The sequence below is a fragment of the Loxodonta africana genome, chromosome 22, assembly GCF_030014295.1.
Source record: "Loxodonta africana isolate mLoxAfr1 chromosome 22, mLoxAfr1.hap2, whole genome shotgun sequence".
NCBI lineage: Eukaryota > Metazoa > Chordata > Mammalia > Proboscidea > Elephantidae > Loxodonta > Loxodonta africana.
In genome coordinates, this window is record NC_087363.1 from 34,672,531 (window position 1) to 34,693,858 (window position 21,328).

Here is a 21,328-nt window from a genome sequence, read left to right on the forward strand (position 1 = left end):
CAGGCACAGATGTGCAGCCAGTACACAAAGCCCAAGGCCTTTCCAACCCCAAGCTCCTGTTTGGCTGCTCGGGGGCCTAGTTGGGGTAAGGAATGAAGGGCCCAGGGAAACATGCCCCACCCCTGGAGCTTCCCCATGGCATCTTTGGCTGAGTCCCTGTAGGGGAGCCTGCCATTAACTCACAGGGCAGACCCAGCCTCAGCTGCCGCCCTCTGATCCCTCCACTGCTGACACCCCTGCCTCATACCCAGGCCCAGCAGGGAGTCAGGAAACTCACATGCAGTGGGGAAGAGGAGTAAGCCTCCCATCCCGACCTGGAGGGATCAGTGCATGCTCAGGGGTGGCATGGGGCACTGCCTGAGGGTCAGCAAAAGCCCCAGTGGGAATCAGCACCAAGGGCTCTGGAGAGTCCAGAGGTACCCTAAGTGGTAGTGCCCAGCTCACTCCCCTACCCCAGAGCCTCTGGCCAGCACATCTCCAGGTCACCCACTCCTTTCCACTCAGCAAGCACTGAGCACTCACTGCGTGCCAGACCCTGTGTGGTAAGGGGACAGACAGCGCTCTCCCTCAGAAAGCAGCAGCAGGGGGTAACCACTGCCCACCAAGCCTCTGGGGCTTTCCCAAGTGCTTCCTTAGTCCTTCTGCCTGACAAACTCGTGTTCATCATTCAAATCCCAGCTCAATAAGGCTAGACACATCTCTGTGCCTATGAGAAGGGTGCTGGGTAAGTAAGTTTCAGCACCTCCCTCCTGTGGGAAGGAACTAGGAGGACTCTATATACTGACTTAGAAGGATCTCCAAGATAAACCTAAAAAAAAAGACAAGAAGCAAAACAGTGTAGGTAGTCTGCTACCATTTGTGTTAAGAAGAGGGGAAAAGGAGTTAAAAGTAGACAGCATTGGGAAAAGATCTGACAGTTTCTTATAAAACTAAACATACACCCACCGAATGACCCAGCAATTTCGTTTATTTGCCCAACAGAAATAAAAACATGGGCTTACACAAAGACTTGTGTAAGAATGTTCATACCAAGAATATAACAGGTGAAAACTGGGACCAGCCCAGATGTCCGTCCTCAGGTAATGGATCCAACCAAACTCCAGTACAGCCATACAGTGGCATACTACCCAGCACTAAAAAGAACAAACTGCTGATATGCACCTCAACATGCACAACTCTCAAAAGCGTTACTCTAAGCAAAAGAAACCAGTCACCAAAGACCACATATACACTGTATGGTTCTATTTATATGAAGTTCTACAACAGCCAAGGCTTGTATACAGTGAAAAAAATCAAGAGTGATTGCCTCTAGGGACTTGGGGATTGGGAATAGGCACAAGGGAGCTTTCTGGGGTGGTGACAAAGTTCTTGATATGGGTTCCAAAATTCATGGAATGATCCATTTAAGACATATGCATTTCACTGTATAAATTTGACCTTAAAAAACAAATAGTTGGATGTTTATATGTATGTATTAAGGGATGATTGGTACTGATGTATACAACTTTGAAATACGTAAATAAAAAAAAGGGTAAAATGGGTCAATGGATGGATAGAAGAATGGATAACATTGAGGTAATAGTTATCTGTATAATTCTTAAAACTTTCCTGTATGTTGGAAATTTTTTGTAATAAATGTCGGAAAACAATATACTACGCAGTGCTGTGTGAACTAGCTTGTATACGCACAGGACACCTCTAGACGGATATGCTGGCATAGCACCGGTTGCTTCTGGAGAGAACAGGGTGGCTGAGGGGTGGGCAGGGCAGAGGGAGATTGTTCAGTGTATACCCTTTGTACTTTTTTTTTTTTTTTAACCATGTTACAGTATGACTGATTCGAAAAATTAAATAACCATGTATATGCACTGGGTCTGGGATGTATATTCTGTATGGAGCCCTGGTGGTGCAGTGGTTAGGAGCTCAGCCGCTAACCAAAAGGTAGCCAGTTTGAATCCACCAGCCGCTCCTTAGAAAATGTATGGGGCAGTTGTACTCTGTCCTGCAGGGTTGCTATGAGTTGGAATCGATTCGATGGTCAACGGGTGTGTGTGTGCGCATGTATATTTGTGTGTGTGTTTAATGAGAAGCCCAGCTCAGGTGTCATTTCCTGCAGTAAGCCTCCTCACATGCACATTTGAACACACACTCCTTCCTCCCCACAGGACCCCTTCCCCTCTTTAGGCCGCAGTCTCCATAGCAGGGAGAGGAGCTGGGCAGGTGCTGGGTCCTACTCAGGGAACTCAGAGACCCTTTGGTCTGGCCTGGCCACATGCCCTGCTCCTCCAAGGCAGGGCAGCTTGGGTGGGGGGCGTGGAGGCCCTACCCGATTGCGCGCTTCCCCTGGCCTGTGCGCATCTGCCCACGTGGGGGCGCTGTGGTTTCGTGGTCCTGAGGCGCTTGGCATCCAGTTCGGCCCAGCCCCCGGTGCCACGCCCCTCCTGAAATCCCACTGCCCACCGACCAGCTCCAGCGCTGCCCAGCCGTTTTGCCCCTCGCTCACTTCCTGCCACTCCGGCTGTCTTCCGCTTCCCGCTGCTATGTACCCTCGGCCCGGAGCAACGAGCCTAAGCTCTCGAGCTAATGCGCCTCGAGCCCCTTCCGGGCTCCGTCGCACCTGGCACAGGGGCTCTTCCATATCGGGTTGTGGGTTGCTCGGCTGCTGTCTCTCCTGGGTGGGCCCTTCACTCACTGAGCTCCTGGTCGGTCCTAACGCGGCCCTGGCGTGGTGGGTAACTACAGGCATCGCCGACAGGCACGCCTCAGGGACAAAACTCCAGAGCAGCGGCGGAGCCGGCGTGTATTCCCCTCCAGGCAGGGGAACACAAGTGTGAAGGTTAAAGGTGCTCCTTTAGCGTCCTTCAGGAATTGGAGGGACCGGCCAGGTGGCCGCAGTGGCAGTGGGGGGAGCAGGGTGCTGTTGGGAGACGAGCCACCGCGGGGTCCCCAAGGGCCTTCGAGCCTTGCAGCTGGCCCTGGGGAAGTGTGGAAGGGCTTTAAGCAGGGGCCCGACAGGGTCGGATTTGGGGTGTTGAAAGGTGGCTGGGTCCTTGGGAAGACCTGCGGAGGCCGAGGAGGCTAATGGCCCTGGTGGCCGAGGTCATTTTAAGTGTGCCCTTGTGCTCACGCACGCACACACACACACACGGGAGCCACCCTGCACTGAGTCCCACTGACCCGCGTGCCACCCTGTGCACGAGCGCCAGAACATGGGGACTGGCGCCTGGGCCCTGGCCCAACACGAGCACGTCCCGGGTAGCACCGGGTCCTGCGGACGCGTGTGGCTTGTCTCGTGTGGAAGCCGCGCTGTCAGCGTAGACCCCCTGCACCTGTCACCCCACTATTGCCTGCGCCCTGCCCGCGGGGCCGCCTGGAGAGCCGTGGACCGTCTGTGCGGGCGGTGTGCGGGCGGAGCGTGCCCCGCCGGGGCGCTGCGCCCGAGCCGCCTCCCCTGCCTTTGGCCCGGCGTCATTCATCACGGCGCGCGCTGACAGCTTTATCGCGCCGCGCGGCGGGCGGGGCGGGCGGGGCGCGGCCGATGAATGGGCCGTCAGCGGGGCAACCGGCCGCCGGCAATCAGCGGGAGCCCATCGCACCCCTCTTATCGCACCGGTCCAGCCGCCGCCCGCCGTGCGCCGCCGATTGATCGCGCGTCGTTCCCGCCTGGCCGGGGCCGGGGTCAACGCGGCCGGGCCGGCCTGACAGCCGCATCCATCGCCGCCTAGACGCGCGCCGACGGCGGGCCTGCCCGGCCATTAATCACCGCGCTTGCCGAGAGTGACGGGAGGGGCGACAGGGCCAGGCTGGGGACAGAGCCCAGGGACAGAGCCCCAAGGGGCCAGCTCCCACGCACGGCCCACCCGCTTCTGACTCCCTGTGCTTCCCAGCAGCCCTGCCTAGCCCATTATCCCCACGGGCCTGTTGTCCCCAAAATGAATGGGAGAACCCCAGCTGGAGGGAGGCTGATGAATGCCTGGGCAGGCAGTGAATGGATAGATGAGCCGACCAGGTGGACAGTGGTGGACACCACTCTAGCTCCGAGTCAGCTGGGGTGCCGGCGTCCAGCCAGCACAGCATTGCTCCTGGAAGTCAAGGACACTGAGGAAAGCCCGTGCCTCTGCCCGCTCTTCTCTGCTCCCAGAGCTGTGTGACTCTCAGGGATTTTATCCAGCCACAAGGAAGGTCTCTAAAGGGTCCTTCCAGCCGGGCTACTTGAAACAGGGAGGGGGACAAGTTTCCAGCTCCTATGTGATAGACTGTGACCTTCTCTTATGCCAAGAGGCACAGGGATTGCGAATGCTATTGAATTTTGATCTCTTAAGGGGCCTAGTGCAGCCACATGTCACCTCACGGACCCTCATGCAATCTACAGGATATACAGTCCCATCTTAAATAATAGTCCCATCTTAGAGATGAGAAAACCAAAGACAGGAAGGCGTTTACTCAGTCAGGGCCAAGGGCTGAACAGAGTAGGTGAAGATAGTCAAAGACCAAGTCCCCGCCTGCCGAGCCCCAGACCCCTTCTGCTCCCGTCTCCCACCTGCCGCCTCTGCCCAGAATCCCTCCAGAGCAAGGCTTCTCAGGGCCCGGTGCAGCTGCCCAGCCCAGTGAGGTCTGAGGAGCGAGCACTGGGTATTTGACAAACGTCTGCTGCTTCCCAGGCAGACCATCAGCCCTGGGGTCTGAGACAGGTCAACAGGGAGTGTGACCTCCTTCCACAACTCTGTTTTAGTAGGGAAACGACTGAAAAAGGTTCGCATCATAACCAAGAAGTCACTTCCTGGTGTGTCCTAAAAAACCAAACAGCCTACAAACCAGCCTGAGAGCGCAGCCCTAGCAGCCCTAAATGGTAAGGTGGGTGGGGAGGCATTTGCATGGAGGAAATGAAGGAGACCAGCAGGCACCATCTCTCAGAGCCCTCCCACTCACACACACACCTCTGGCCCATTAGCAGAGGAGACAGGGTGCTGGATTGATGTGTACACTTTCTGCTATGAGTTGGAATCGACTAGACGGCAGTGGGTTTGGTTTTTTTTTTCCCTCCTCAGTCACCCAATGGGCTCTGCGGGAGGCACCCATGAGAGCCCACAGTATGGAGCTTGGAATATTCAACCACTTTCTATGACCAGCCCCCAGTCTTTCTCACTTTAATATTAGAACAATTTTTCACGCTGGAGCTGAAATAGTACAAAAAATGGGGCTGCTGTAATTGTTGTTAGATTGCGTGTCAGCCTGATAAGATGTAACAAATATTTTCTTCCCCACCAGGGTCTGTTTCCCTCTGGTAATGGATGGAGAAACTTCTCACAGACAGCAAGGGATCGGTCGTAAAAACTTCGCCTGAAGATTAATGTAATAATCACAGGCCCACTGGAAAAAATCGGAGGGAAATTAAAATAACCCAACCTTCCTACCTACCTAGAACCATCTCCCTCACTTGGGAGCACAGATGAGTGAGGTGGGCCATCTCCTGGGTACCCCCATGGCCAGGATAGCCGAGGACAAGAACCAGGGCTGAGGCTTCAGGAAAGCGAAGCCTCACATCACCTGTGATCAGCAACAGGTAGGTCTGCTCTCCGCACCAGGATCACTGTGGGCACCAGCACACCCCCAGGCAACTGGGGAAGACATTACCACAACCTGCGGTTGTGAGTTTTGCTGTCACTGCTGCTTCCACCTACCCTGCTCTTCAAACACTGTGAAAGCTTTCGCAGGCTGAAGCAAAAGGCTTGGTTCTTGTCCTCTGGGGGATCAGGCCTTAGGCAAGGCACCTTTCCGGCACCTAACCCTGCTTTCCTCACCTGCCTAGGACAGAAGTCCCATCGTGAAGGCCCCTGTACCAACTGCTAAGTACTGACAGCTCCACACACTCGGGGAGGCACCGTAGCCAGGGCAGCCACACAGATTTCACATCTGCTTCCCTCACCTACGAGAGGGGCAGTGACTTAACCTTGGCACTTCATTTTCCTATTCTGTAAAGCGGGCTGAAAACAGCACCTACACACCAATCTCACAGGGCTACTGTGAAGGCAAAACAAAATGCCAAGCGTTAACACACAATAAGCTACCTACCACACGATAAGCTCTTGGCACATCTTAGTTATCACAATCTCTTTTTCTAAAAGGGCCTGAGTTGGAAGGCCAGAGACATGGACGTCCTCAGAGGACATGGCCAGCCAGACAGGTGGCACCATTCAGGCCTGACTCCTGGAAGCTACTCACCATCCCCTGCTTGGGATCTTCATCGGGGGCCAGGCACCCTGGAAGAAAACTCATCCTGGCAACGGGGCCTGGCTGGGGGCTCTCCGACAGCAGAATGGAATCCCCTAGGATTGTCAGCCCTCCTGGACACACCAATAGGTGATCGTCACTAATTGGGGAGAAACCGCCTGGCCCACAAGGATCTGATGGCTAGTTTAGATTGAACAAAGATTGGATCAAGATGACCATCTTGGTTAGTCCCGTCTTGGTTAGTCCAATGAATGACAGCACTGAGATCCTGCCTGCAAGGGCAGAAAACCAAGGCTAGCTTCCCTGAAGCTAAGTCCTGTCTCAGGCACACAGCTAGCAGGACACAGACTGGGCCTGGCAGAGGGCAAGCACAACCCAGTATGGTGCAGAGTCGGACACTGTCACGTCCCCTTCTGATCAAGGGGCTCAAAGCACCACTCGGTGGACTGAAAAAGTGAAGTCACAATAACAGGGGCCTGTCAAAGGGACACAGGAACCAACTGAAAGGCTCCCAAAAGCCAAAGCTGGAACAATCTGAGCAATAAAATAAAGTAGTCCTGGATTATAACCCAGAGTGTAAAACAAAACTTCACGAGTCCAGACTGATATAAATGATTGGCTAATTAAATAAATGGGGAGACAAATCTTCCAGGCACAAGAATTCCAAATAATTTAGGTAGATACTCCGCCCTTAAGGAGGTAGAGCAGACTCCCCACTCCTCAGTGTGGGCTATGCACAGTGACTTCCTGCCAAAGAGTTCAGTATGGCAGAAAAGAGCAAATTCACAGTGGAGAAACCTGACAAACACTACCTCACTGGTGCTCAAGGTCAACATTAACAGTGAAGTAAGTCATGTCAGCAGTATATACCCTTGATGTAATGTAATGAGAATGGTATTTTACCTGTGTGGTCTTCTCCCAAAAACCTATTACCCCTGTTTAATCATGAGAAAAACACAAGGAGGGACATTCTCTACAGGCTGGTGAACTGTTAGGAGAAGACAACTAAATGTCATGTGGTGTCCTCAATGGGATCCTGAACAGGAAAAGGACAGAGTGAGCAAAACTGAAGAAGTGTAAGTAAAGTACAATAACCTACCAATATTGGTTCGTTAATTGTGACAAAAGGACCACGCTAATGTAAGATGTCAAAAATGGGGGATGCTTGCTATACTCCTATCTTCACGATAATTCTGTAAATCTAAATGGTTCTAAAATAAAAAATTTAAACAGATACTTCTAAAAAGAGATGTTGTTAAAACAACCTATAACGATTTATCAGAATACACACTAGGTAAGGAAGGATTCCTTCCCAGCAGCCACAGGAGAAGTTGTGATAATTTAAAAATGCAATACTTTCAACACTGAAATGGCAATGCTGCCAACCGTGTCTTCATGTGAAGAAGCCCCTGCCCAGGGAAAGCTCCTGCACGCAGACTGGACCAGGCAGGCACACTGGGAGTCTCTCCTTGCAGAAGACCAGAGCCAGCTCACTTCATGTACTTATCCTGCTGATCAGCCAGGATTTTGGCCGAGGACTTGGCATCATAGAAAAGCTCACTGATCTCTTCAACGTGTTCCTTCTCGATGCTGTCCTTCCCATTGATCTTAGCAAGCAAGTTGGCCGGGGTCAGCAACTGCACCGAGTACCTACAGTGGACAGCGCCAGGGCAAGAGTAAAACAGGGGCCACTCAGAGGGGGCTCTCCTCCCTCAAAGTCAGCACTGACACAGGTGCTGAGCCCAGCATCCAGCGTGTGCTAGTTGTTGCGGGCACAGCAGAAAAGGAGATAGGCACTTGTCTCTCCTCAGAGATCTGCAGTAATGACCCCATTAAAGAGGGGGAGAAGCCACCAATATGACATAAGTCCTACTCTCCAAATCTGTGGCAGTCTATAAGGTCTCCAAATAGGCAGTAACTCCACTGCTACCTGAAAGGAACTGCAAACTTGGGCACAGGTGCTAGGTAGGCAAGGCCAAGGCATGCCAGGGAAATGTCACACACGGCCAACTGGAAGTACCTGCCCCATCCAAAGGCATTATATGTGTAGTTCTTAAAAGCATCGCCCCTCCCAACACGAAAGCTTGCAATTCTGCCTTCAAGCCCAGGAGGAAGGAACTGACTCAAACGGAAATAGGGAAGGGCCGAGAACTGTGAAGTCGTGATTTTACAAGGAGTCAGGAAACCCATGAGGAACACTGGTGAGCTGCTGGAGAACAATCTATGTCTGCCCTCCACCCTCCCCACCAGGCACCTAGAGAACAGGACCCAGCAGAGGAGAGGGGAAGGCAGGGCCTAGGCTAGGGAGCTACCTGCCCTGAACACTAACCTTTGGTTCTGTCCACCTCCTTTGCCAGGCGTACTCCATCTGACTCACTGTAGAAGGGACCTCACCTGATATTCTAACTTTTTAAAAACCATCATCTAAGTATCCCCCGTACCTTAAACTGCAGTGCCCTGGGACAAGGCCCACCACATCGCTGACAGCAGACAAGGTCCCATGCCCTTCGAGGGATGTCTGTCTTGATTTCGTCCAAAGGGCCCCAGCCCCAGCGAGGCCCCACAGGCTGTGCTGGGGAGGCCTGCTGGAGCTGAAGCAGCCCAGCAGAAACAGGCCCGGGATGGTGGCTCACCTCAGAGTGGTCTTGGTACCAATCTCCCCTAGGTGGTTCAGCGCCTCCTCACTGATATTGATTCCCTCTGTCTGGGAGCGGATTTTAATGATCTTTCAGAGGAGAAAAAAACATGATCAACAATGACTGACTGCAAGTTTCCCGTTCATAAAGTGATAAAGTGCTTTAGAAACAATTTTGCTCAGTGTTCCTCATCCTACATTGCAAGTGAGGCAGAGGCCCAAACCTGGGGTGGTGGCCAGAGCGTTGGCTCCTGCCCAGGACTGCTGGCCTTGTACACCTTAGGGACACCGGGCCATCTTCAAAGTAAATGCTATTATGTCCAGCAGCTATGTTCCTAATAAAGAGGGTACCCACCAGGGCAGCTTGGTTCCTGCTTCAACGTCCTGCCCCACTGGGTGGGTGTCTTAGCACCCTTCCCTTGCAGCCTCCAGGCACAGAACTGTGGTCTCTTCCAAATCACTGTCCACCCCCTTCCCGGGCTCCTCCAAGGCTTGAACCTTCCCTCCAGCATGGGTACCACCACCTCTAAGCACTCAGGCAAGAAGAGGCATTTTTTATTTGCTTGATAAATATGATGGCTAAATAAATCAAAAAAGTTACTTTTAAAGATTTAGCAGCCCTCATAATGTCAGTGGGAGATATCTAATCTATCAAGAAGAGGCTGCTGCTCGTTGCAGTTGGAGGATCTGGGTGAAGCTGGAGGAGCAGGTTGGCGCTGGGCAGTCACTGCTGTGGCACCAGGGCCCACAGCCGCGCCAGCACTGAGTGATAAGGCCTCCAGGATAATGATGTTGTGTGTTGTGGAGCAGAGATAACTCGAAGACTTCGAGCCTCATATAATACGGGAATTTTTCACTTTGGCAGCTTTGTAAACAAGATATCAAGAAGCACTTGTTTAAATTAAAGCCATAAAAACACACCCGAGGTAGAGGCACAGAAAATGGAAAAGACTTAGTCCCAGACTCAAGCCTCACAAGAGGAGGGAAAAGGAGGCCCAGAGGTTTATTGAGCGGCCACTCCCTAAGCCCCACTTCCACTCTCCAGGCAGAGGCCAGGGCAGGAGCTACAGGGGTGGGGGTTTAGTCTGATGGCTTGGTAAGGCTTGGCCAGCATGCCAGGTGCCTAAAAATGGATAAAGTCCTACAGGGCATGAGGTGGGGCACAGGGTGGTAGTGAGAGAATATATGTGCCCTGGGGGGCAGTGGCCTTCAGCTCAGGCAACCATGGCCCTGCAGTGGCAAAGGCCAGATGCTGTCAACAAGGCTCGGTGCCACAAGGGAGCACCGAGTAGATTGGAACTCAGATACTTTTAGGAAATGTCCTAATTTCCAAATTTTGGCAACACACTTCACAAACACTGCCAAGGCCATGTAAAACTTATCTGCTTGGCTAGTGGGCTGCCAGTGTGTGACTTCTGTGGAGCCTTCAGAGGCTCCAAGGAGATGGACGCATTTCACCCTGGGCCTGGTCACAGGAGAGCACTCTGGCCTGAGCGGTTAGCCCTCGGGAGCTGCAGAGAATCGGAGATGTGGATTCAGGAGCACCAGGGGCCCCGCTCTCCCTGTCTCCGGACTGGTCAGTGCAATCACAAGAGCTCCTGCTTCAGACCGCTCGGAAGCGGACAGTTCATAAATTAGATCTGTAATCATTTACTAACCCACAGGGATAGTTTAGGAGGGTGTCGGCACTGATGGCAGAGTACACAAGTTATATTTAGTTTTTTTTTTTTTTAAACCTACCCCAGGCTCCAGCACAAGCGCTACAACTGTTACTTGAACTGCCAAGCACAAAACAAGGCCTGTCCCACAGTCCATCTGTCCTCTTCACCCGAGAGAAGCCTAACAGGGGCCCTGCTCTCCCGGCACGGGGTAGACCCTTCCCAGGGGTGTGTGGACTGTGCTCAGTGGCAACCCCAGTCCTGCTGCTTATTCCCTGTGTGACCCGAGAACTCTCACTCTTCCTGAGCTACAAACCCTAGTGGATCCCAAAGCAGCTGTGAGGCCTGAGGGTGTCTGTGAAGCCGTGTGAGCTGGTGACTGCCTTTCCAGCAGACACACAGGGCTCCAGAACCCAGAGCAGGGATGGGAAGGCTTCCAGTAACCACCTGGGACCAATTTCCCTTCTGCTCAATGAGTGCCTTGGCTTCGAGTCAGCATCCATCCAACAGCAAGAGAACATTATCTGGTGACAGCGCCCCTAGTCATTGACACTATCTTCCAAATAATACACACGATCAACGTTATGAACTGTAGCTGCTTCCGTATTCTGTCAATCCGGGTTATGAAGGGAGATCTCTGACAACGCATCACCAAGACACTTCTAGGTGTTGGTCACTAAGAAATGCCAGGCAGGGCCAGGTTGGACGAGCCACTGGGGAGCGGGAGGACTGCAGGAGTGTCTAGGAGAGGCCCTGCTGACAAACTGCCAGAGCAAATGTTTGCCCGGGGGAAACGGTTCTGGTAGGCATGCAGCCGGCTGGCTTCAGGAGCAGATGCCCGCGTGCACGTCAGTCCTGCCACTCACTAGCTCTGTGCACTTGGGCAAATCATTGAGCCCAAGTCCCAGCATCCTCATCTTTAAGAATGACAATGGTAACAGTTCTCCCTGCCTCCTGGGGTTATTTGAGATTGAAAGAAATCATACTGACAAAGGACTCAACAAGATGTCCAACAAAGTGGCCCTGTGCTCTCATGAAGAGATGGTCCAGGTAGATCCACTCAAGAGGTCAGCGTGGCCCTGATCCACTCAAGCCCAGCCACGGCCCCATGCTGGGCCCCACAGTAGGAGAGACCTATACCAGCAAAGAGACCCTCAGGGGCAAGGGTGGGAACAGTGCATGCCACCCCAGGGGGACAGCAATCTAGGACATAACCCACTACCACTAAGCAGATGGCATGGGCTCTGCAGAGACAGCCTGGCTTTGTATCCTCAACTGGCCACTCACCAGCTCAGTGACATGGTCATAAAAATAAAACAGATGGTGATCATAACAACTACCTGGAAGTATTGTTAAGGGGACTAGAAGTCTTAAGTGTAACATGCCTGGGCAATGGTTGGCACACAACTGGTGCTCAAGCTCCAGAGCAAGTGAGAGGCAATTCCTGCAGAGAGAAATGGGACCACGCCCCCCAGGGGACGGTCCAGACACACATATCTCTGTCAGTCCCCCAACCCTGAGCCTAACCCAGATTTAGCACACGCTCTGAAGCATATGCCACGTGCCAGGCAATGAGCTCAATGCTCCCACTTACACTTCATTTAACCCTTTAAAGTCAGTTTTATGACCTCCATTCTTAGGTAGTTCCTCTATGCTGTGATGCCATTTCACGGCTCATCTCTGTGGCTCTGTAACAGCCCTCAAGGACTCTGGGCTATAAAGCTATAAGCATGCCCAGGCCCGGCCCCCACAACCTGAGAAAGACCATCACTGATCACATGGTTTACAACAGAAAGTCGTCAGGTACTACTAGGACTCTTTCCTCCCCCACTACCGCAGGTCAGGGGCCTGTGTTCTGTACTCCCCTGGAGCCAGCCTCCTGTGTGTTCTGGTGGGTCAAAGCCCTGGCTTCACCCTCAGCAGAAGAGGCTTGGGGCTATCACTAAATCACACTTTACTGCCCCCGTTTCCTGAAGTTGGTGCCTCCCTGATGGCTGTCATCGAGTCAATGTTTTCTGTCTTATTCCTAAACCGCATCAAATGGGTGCAGAGAAGCGCAGCTAAGGCCCCAGGCAGCGAGCTGTCTATGAGGCTCCAGGCCTTACCCAGTTAGCCCGCCACACTTTTCAGGTGAGGGGGCTGAAGCTCAGAAGCAGTGTGACCCACAGCCACGTGACGGGATGGTGAGTGGGAGAGTGAGGGGAGAGCAGAGTGAGGGGGGAGGGGTGCTCACCTGCTTCATCTCCTGCGGCGTGTACAGCATGGTCCGGATAATCATCACCCGGTCCAGAAGGTCCAGAGGGATGCCGTGAGGAGAAATGACATCCTCGGTGCCTCTGCAAAGGCCAAAATCACTCACATCACCCGTGTATCTTTTAGACAAGAAACTGGGAACAGGTTGAGCCACTCACAATGACAAAAGGCTAAAAGCCAGGACCACAGAGTAACCAGACTAATATTCAGGTAGCTTAAAAAAACAACTTCACTATCTCCACAAATACCAGTATCAGAGGAAATCTGGCAAAGAGAAGTGAAAAATGAGTCATCTACAATTATACTCAAAAAATGATGACCTAGATATTTGCCAAAATTTGTATACACATTTTTACAAATTATAGTAAGTGTGCACATAATTTTTTTTCCTTGTGCCCATGTTGCTTCAGTCTTAAAATCATGTTTAATATTTACTTAATAATCCATCAAGTATATTACTTAACCCAAATTGTTGAACATTTAGATAATTTCTAATTTTTATTGCTGTTATCATTTTGATAAGAAGTTTTACTCACACAGCTACCAACAGTCCTCAGAACTTCTGACAGTGTCTGCCAGACAGAATTCCTGCCACAACCCCGGGTATCTATTTGAAGGGATAAATGACTGTCCTAATTTACAAAGCTACTTAAGCCATCTGGTTTCACTGTATCACAGCCAGCACTGGATATTCTAATTCTTAAATATTTTGCTGTTAAGGAAAAGAGGGAAGGGTAACACTTTGTTGTAATTTGTATCTCCATAATTGCTAACAAGGTATCTGAATATTTTCCTTTATATTAATTAGTTATTTTCTTTTTGGGAACTGACCGGTAATACCTTTTGCCTATTTTTATCTTGAACCCTTAAAGTACTTTTGCTAAGCCAAAGGAAGAACAGGCCAGAAGAGGTGCCCAACATGAGCATTACAGTCTCGTCCACCCGCTGGAGTGTGAACACGAGGCTCGGCTTTTGCCACAGTGTCTGCAAGCTACGTGGGTCTCCATCTCAGTCTTTAGAAGTGCTGAGGTCTATGTCAGCACCATTTCCAGCATCCCTAACTTGGGCAAGATTGCCAAGAGTTTATCATCATACCCAATCAATATAACAAAGAACAAGGCATGTCCTTTGGATTCAATGGTCGTTGTTGTTAGGTGTCCCCGAGTGGGTTCCAACTCATAGAGACCCTATGTACAAGAGAATAAAACACTACTTGGTCCTGCGTCATCCTCACAATCACTGTTATGCTTGAACCCATCGTTGCAGGCACCGTGTCAATCCATCTCGATGAGGGTCTTCCTCTTTTTCGCTGACCCTCTACTTTACCAACCGTGATATCCTTCTCCAGGGACTGGTCCCTCCTGGTAACACGTCCAAAGTATATGAGACACAGTCTTGCCATCCTTGTTTCTAATGAGCTTCCAGCTGTGCTTCTTCTGAGACAGATTTAGATTTATTTGTTCTTCCCGCAGTCCATGGTATATTCAACATTCTTCCCAACACCATAATTCAAGGGCATCAATCCTTCTTTGGTCTTCCTTATTCACTGTGCAGCTTTCACATGCATTTGAAGTGAAAACATCACGGCTTGGGTCAGGTGCACCTTAGTCCTCCAAGTGACATCCTTGTTTTTCAACACTCTTAAAGAGGTCTTTTGCAGCAGATTTGTCCAACGCAATGTGTCATCTGATTTCCTGGCTACTGCTTCCATGGGCACTGACTGTGGATCCAAGTAAAATGAAACCCTTGACAACTTTAATCTTTTCTCTGTTAATCATAATGTTGCTTATTGGTCCAGTTGTAAGGATTTTTGTTTTATGTTGAGGTATAATCCATACTGAAGGTTGTGGTCTTTGACCTTCATCAGTAAGTGCTTCAAGTCCTCTTCATTTTCGGTATGCAAGCCAAGGCTGTGTCACCTGCCTATCACATGTTGTTAATGAGTCTTCCTTCAGTCCTGACACTACATTCTTTTTCATATGTCCAGTTTCTTGGATTTGCTCAGTATACAGATTGAATAAATACAGTGAAAAATATAACCCTGATGCATGCCTTTCTTGATTTTAAACCATGCCGTATCCTCTTGGTCTGTTAGAACGACTGCATCTTGGTCTAAGTACAGGCTCATCACGAGCACCATTTAGTGTTCTGGAATTCCTGTTCTTTGCAATGTTATCCATAATCTGTTATGATCCACACAGTCAAGTGCCTTTGCACGGTCAACAAAACACGGATAAACATCCTTCTGGTATGCTCTGCTTTCAGCTATGATCCATCTGACATCACCAATGATATGCCAGGTTTCACGTCCTCCTCTGGATCCAGTTTCAATTTCTGGCAGTTCCCTGTCGATGTACTTCTGCAACTGCTTTTGAATGATCTCCAGCAGAACTTCACTTGTGTGTGGTATTAACGACGTTGTTCGATAATTCCGCATTCTGCTTGATCACCTTTCTTTGAAATGGATACAAATATGGTTCTGAATGTTCGTTTTCAAATATAAGCAAACATTCTAGAAATATAACTTTAGTAAAAATTCTGTCGAAATTATATCCAGTCAGTTTAAGTATAAATGTTATTTATTACTGCAAAAAGAAGTGCTACATAACTGAATAATAGTTAAAAGTGTTATTTTAGGTACAAAAATAATTAACAACTTTCAAAATAAACAGGAAACTAGATCAGTAGCAAATATTAATATAACTTTAGAGAAAACATCTTTTTTCAGCAACAAGTATTTCTTGAACATATTTTTTAAGGAACAAAAGAAGTATAAGATCAAACTCACAATTCAAATTTCTGTATCTAATGTGCTGCAATCTTCACACTAGACATGATAATCCTTAAGAGCTACATTTAATTTTTAGTTATTTAATTCCATTTAGGCCATAGTCTTTTTTTAAGTCCCATATGGGAATTCCCTACATCTTAAGAAGTCAATTTTGCCACGTTAAAATATCCCAAGGACAAAAATATCCACAATTCTACCACACCCACGATAAATCATCTTCAGTTCAGATATAATAACAGACAGGCAAAGTTTAAAGGTTAGAGAAAAGCGAGGTACGCCCTTAGAAACAGACTAAAAATTCAAACATAAAGTCTGTTAAAAGACTGCTTAAGGCTGCTAAGCATTTTCAGTAATTAAAGACAAAACACTTGAAATTTGTCCAAGCTATGATCTTAGGCAAAAAGTTTCTTCTAGAAAACACATTAGTGAAAGATGGTTTCCGAAGCTCTACTGAGCTAGGCGCAAAAGGATCCGTGATACTGCTGACGGGCCAGCTGAGTGGGAGCAGCTGTGTGATCCTACACAGACACAGGGCGGGGACCCACAGGAGAAGCTCTCAGTGTGGAGCCATCAGTGTTCCTGCACGTAACATTCCTGCTAATCAAGTGTAATGATGATTATACTTTGGCTGAAATTGGAGGTTATTCTTGCATCCCAGAAGTTCATTTCTAACTTTGGCCTCAGCCTCATATCGATTTTAATGTTTTGGCACTCGGCAATTGTCCAAACTGTGTTTTTCGTGAACCTCTTCCAGATACAGTTTCCAGCTGTGAGAGCACAGGGCCAATTCCTACTAGGAATCCAACACAGCACATCTGTAGGAACAAGGCAATTTCCCACAATACACCCACACACGTGCAAAATGACATATGTACAAGATTAGCAGCACTGTTTGTGATAACACTAACTGCAGCTGAAAACCACCTCAATATCCATCAAGGGGGGAGGAAGGAGGAGGACAGGTAGCAAGGCAGAGTGATGAAACACTCTGAGGTCAAGGCGGCTTGGGTTCACGTTGCAGCTTCGCCTAGCTTCTCTTCACCCCAGTGTCCTCGTCTATAAACTCGGACTAGTAACAGTACCCATCTCTTGGTCAGGTTTAAAAACAAAACAAAACCTGTGCCGCTGGGTAAATTCCAACTCAGAGAGACCCTACAGGACAGAGTAGAAGTGCCCCACAGGCTTTCCAAGGAGCGGCTGGTAGATTCCAACTGTACAACATTTTGGTTAGCAGCCAAGCTCTTAACCACTGAGCCACTAGGGCTCCTAGTAAGGTTTAAGTAAGGTTTAGTGAGGTTAAATTAGTCAATATTTGTAAAGTGTTTAGGGTAGTGCCTGTTACAAAGCACCAAATAACTTTTTGTTACAGAAATAAAAACTAAAAATGTGTTTGTGGAGAATAATGGCATAACTCTAGAGGGATACACAAGAAACTAGTAAAAGGGGTTGATGGCAGAAAAAACTGAATAGTTAGTTGGAGTACCAGATTAGGGCATTTCAAAGAATATTCTTTTTGAATCTTTCACATTTTAAAGCAAAATTAATTTAAATGAAAAAAATTTTAAAAGCTTCCAGTCCCTGGAATTAAGGCCACACTCTACTTTAGACACAGCAACACAAAGGTAGCCACCTGGGTGAGTCTATCTGCAGGGAAGCCTTCTGGCAGAACACACTTTGCCTCAGAAGCCGGGAAGCCCCAGGGCCCTTTCCTGGGTTTCAGTTTTTACATCTGGACTTGAGACTTCTCCAGGACCTCTGCAGCTCTGTATTTCTAGGAATTTACGAAACACACTCAATAAACAGTATGGAGCTCTGGTGGCAAAGTGGTTAAGAAATCAGGCTGCTAACCAAAAGGTCGGCAGTTTGAATCCACCAGCCTCTCCTTGGAAACCCTATGGAGCAGTTCTACCCTGTCCTATAGGGTCACAACTATGAGTTGTAATCAACTCGAAGGCAATGGTTCTTTGTTTTTTTTTAATCCAAAGGGAGATTCACCATACCTGATACTGGGAAGAAAAAAAAAATTCACAAATCATCCTCCAGTTGTGCTATTTTTCTCACCAAATATTTAACAGCTCTTGACCATACGTGTTGCTCCCAAATTAAACGTTTAATGCTTCATGTCCTACATCTAGGTCAAATGAATTTTAAGCACAAAAGAGCTTTGTTATCTAAGGATAATTGGTACAACAAAAAAAGCCACTTAAGAATCTCCTCAAAACCAGGGCCTGAATTTCATATTAAATGGCTTAAAGAGATGTATACCGTTGGTTGCCTTTATCGCAAAAACGAACAAAAAAAATTAAAGAAAAAAAGTTTACATTAACTCACATTTAACAAAACAAGTTTGAACCATAACCATGCACTAATCTGTAGAACAAACAAAAAATAAATCAGTTATGAACTTTTTTTTTTTTTGGCCTAAAATTTCCAACAAAATTATATAAAGTCCTCCCCTCCAATCCTTCATATCATAAACATACAGAGGTCATGTTTGCAATTATCAGCACCGTTCCCATGGGACCTTGTTCATTCTTTCATATTCAAAGCACCTTGCAAGATTTACAATGTTACTTTGCAACTGATTTGCATGGTGTTTGCACTGAGTTGACAATCAGAAAGGCCTGCTCAACAAGGGCAGCTCTGTGAGGAGAGAAGGAGAGCAGAGCTGACACATGCTAATGCTGAGGGGGAGAATGAATGAGTGGGTGTTTATTAAGTTGGCTCATTTGTGAATACGTTCCTCTTTTTATACTCAAGTTTCTCCACTGTGGCACTGTTGCCATTTGGGACCAGATAATTCTTTGTTGTCAGAGGCTATCCTGTGCATTGTATAATGTTTAGCATCATTCCTGGCCTCTACTCACCAGATCCAATAGCACCTCCAAGTTGTGACAACCAACAATATTTCCAGACATTGTCAAATGTCCCCAGGAGGACAAAATCGCTGCACTGTCTAATGGCTTCTGTGTGTAACCCTGTAACCAGAGGTACACAGACAACACAAAGCTCTTCCTGCTGGCATACAGCACACTAAGAATGCCTCCCTGGGTAACGTGAAGGGTGACTCCTCTACGTTTACTAACCTTTGGCCCAGGGGCCACAGTAAGAGTGTTAAAGAAAGCCATGTGATTTTTGGTAGGGGTGCTATGAGTATCTTTTCAACAAATAGTACTGGAAAAACCGAACATCCACTTGCTAAAGAATAAAATTGGACCCCTACTTTATACCATGCACAAAAAATTAACTCTAACTGAATTAAAGACTTAAATGTAAAAGCTACAACTACAAAATTCTTAGATAAAAACATAAATGTAAATCTTTGTGACCTTAGATTAGGCAATGGTTTCTTAGGTATGACACCAAAAATACAAGCAATAGAAAAAAAAATAGATAAATCAAACTTTATCAAATTAGAAACGTTTGTGTGCCAAGGTAATATCAAGAAAGTGAAAAGACAGCCCACAGGATGGGAGAAAATATTTGCACATTACATATATGACAAAGGTCTAGTATATATAAAGGATTCTTACAACTCAACAACAACAAATAAGGACAGCCCAATTAAAAAATGAGCAGAGCATGAACAGATATTTCTCCAAAGAAGATATACAAATGGACGATAAGCAGGTAAAAAGATGCTTGACAACATCAGTCACTTAAAAAAAAAAAAAAAAAAAAAAGCCAAACCCACTGCCATCGAGTCAATTCCAACTCACAGCAACCCTACAGGACAGAGTAGAACTGCCCCATAGAGTTCCCAAGGAGCGCCTGGTGGATGTGAACTGCCAACAATTTGGTTAGGAGCTGTAGCTCTTAACCACTGCACCACTAGGGTTTCCTCATACCCACTAGGATGGCTATAATCAAAAAGACAGATAATACCAATGTCACTGAATGATACATGTAGAAATTGTTGAAGTGGTGTTATGTTTTGTTGTGTATATTTTCACCAAATAAAAACAAAGTTAAATTTAGAAAGACAGACAGAGAGAGATAACAAGTATTAGTGAGGATGTGTAAAAACTGGAACCCTCACACATTGCTGGCATAAATATAAAATGATGCAGCCACTCTGGAAAACAGTTCCTCTAAAGGTTAAACAAAGAGTTACCATCTGACCCAGCAATTCCACTCCTAGATATACACCCAAGAAAACTGAAAACCTCTGTCCACACAAAACCTTATACACAAACGTTCACCACAGCAGCATTATCCGTAACAGCTAAAAATTGGCCATCGTATCATTACTATTTTTGACATTATTATTATCATCACTATGACCAAATCTTCCCCTAGGGCTTGGCATTAACGTCCTCTTCTAGAACCTGTATCCCAATTGCCGTTCCTCGGGTGATCTGCATAAAGGCCCACAGGCGAATGTATACCCTCGACTTCGGTAATCAGTCTGGTGGCACTGAGCACCCAAAACCTCAACCGCCTTGATCAAATCAGCCTGGACGGTGCTGGGGCCAAATCTTCCAGGTTCCTGCCTCACCAGAGCTGTGTCCCCACTGGGCAGGTTCTAAGATCAAAGATCTATGTTTATCAAATCCACCTTCCTGCACACCTTATTTCCTGGGTGAGGTGTGCACCTTGTTTCTTGAGTGGGGCAGGACTAAGAGAAGGTGATCTGTGTTTTAAGAAACCTTGGTCTAGGGGTGAGAGAGCTGCTAGACTCTGCTGGCATCTACTGAGCTAGGCTATTTACTGAGGAAGGAGGGAACCCTATTTGCAGAGCTTCGCAGCAGGGTGCACTACCTGTCCAGGCTGAGCCCTTTCACCAGCTTTCAGAGTGAAGCCAGGGTTGACTAAGCCAAGGAAAGTCCAGCAAGTCCACAGGGTCTGTGCAGCAGGGAAGGCAGGCACAAGGTCCACATCTCCAGTTTCTGCATGATGCCCAGGTAGCCATGCTCCAATCACCGCTTTGAACCTAGGCTCTCACCAATGGCCAGCCTGGCACCTGGTCCATGCTGCCTCCTTTCCAAGACTCAGGACAGGCTAGTGGGCAGGCACAGGGCACCAAGTAGGAAACACTTGTGGAGACGGCGGTCTTGACAAGACAGCATTGTTACAAGTGACTACAGGATGCTGTGACATGAACTTGAATTATGCACTCAAATCCTAATTCCCAGTAAGAGCAGTCACTTGGGCTGGGGGAGCAGGACATAGCCTGTTGTTGTTGCTGCTGCTGCTAAAAAAGGACACTGCTCGCAGCACTATAAGAGCTCCGTATGTGGCCTGTCCCCGAGCCAGCAACAATGACTTTTGGACCACCTCAATGGAGACAAACTACTCTATCAAGAGCCAACTAAATCTTAGATAAGGCCCACCATCACTCAGAGGCAAGTCTAGGTGAATGAGCAGTTTGGATTCCAACCCTGGTTTATTCCAACTCTGTCCCAAGATACTCATGGGCCTTAGGGTTTCTTTGCAGAACTCCTCCAGGGGCTGCTATTCTCCCTCACTACTATGCTACTGGCCTGAAGACGCTCCTTACCACCCTTTCACATCCCCAGCACTGCAGAGACCATTCCAAAAGGACCACAGAAAACCAAAAGGGCAATAAGTCTACCTAGACTGGGAATGTTGATACTTGGACTTGAAAGATGGTAAGGATACCACCTCTGGGGCTCACCGCACCAGGGATCTCCCCCATCCCAGCTCTGGGCCTATCTTAGTAGGGTAACCACCTCATGAGCATTCTCCTTCCAGGTACCCCAAACCTGAACATCTACCCTTCTCAAAGATGAGTGGGAG

General features: G+C 48.3%; 1 protein-coding gene across 1 annotated transcript in view; it reads right to left on the reverse strand.

The window, feature by feature from the left end:
• Positions 1-7,320: 7,320 nt before the first annotated feature.
• RUVBL1 (RuvB like AAA ATPase 1) overlaps positions 7,321-21,328 on the reverse strand; it is a 47,013-nt gene continuing 33,005 nt past the window's right edge. The window contains exons 9-11 of the mRNA XM_003409727.4: positions 12,758-12,860; positions 8,865-8,956; positions 7,321-7,881 (exon numbers count right to left, since the gene is read on the reverse strand). Of these exons, the coding sequence (XP_003409775.2) occupies positions 7,722-7,881; positions 8,865-8,956; positions 12,758-12,860 (355 nt within the window). The 3' untranslated portion in view covers positions 7,321-7,721. The remainder of the gene's footprint in view (positions 7,882-8,864; positions 8,957-12,757; positions 12,861-21,328) is intronic.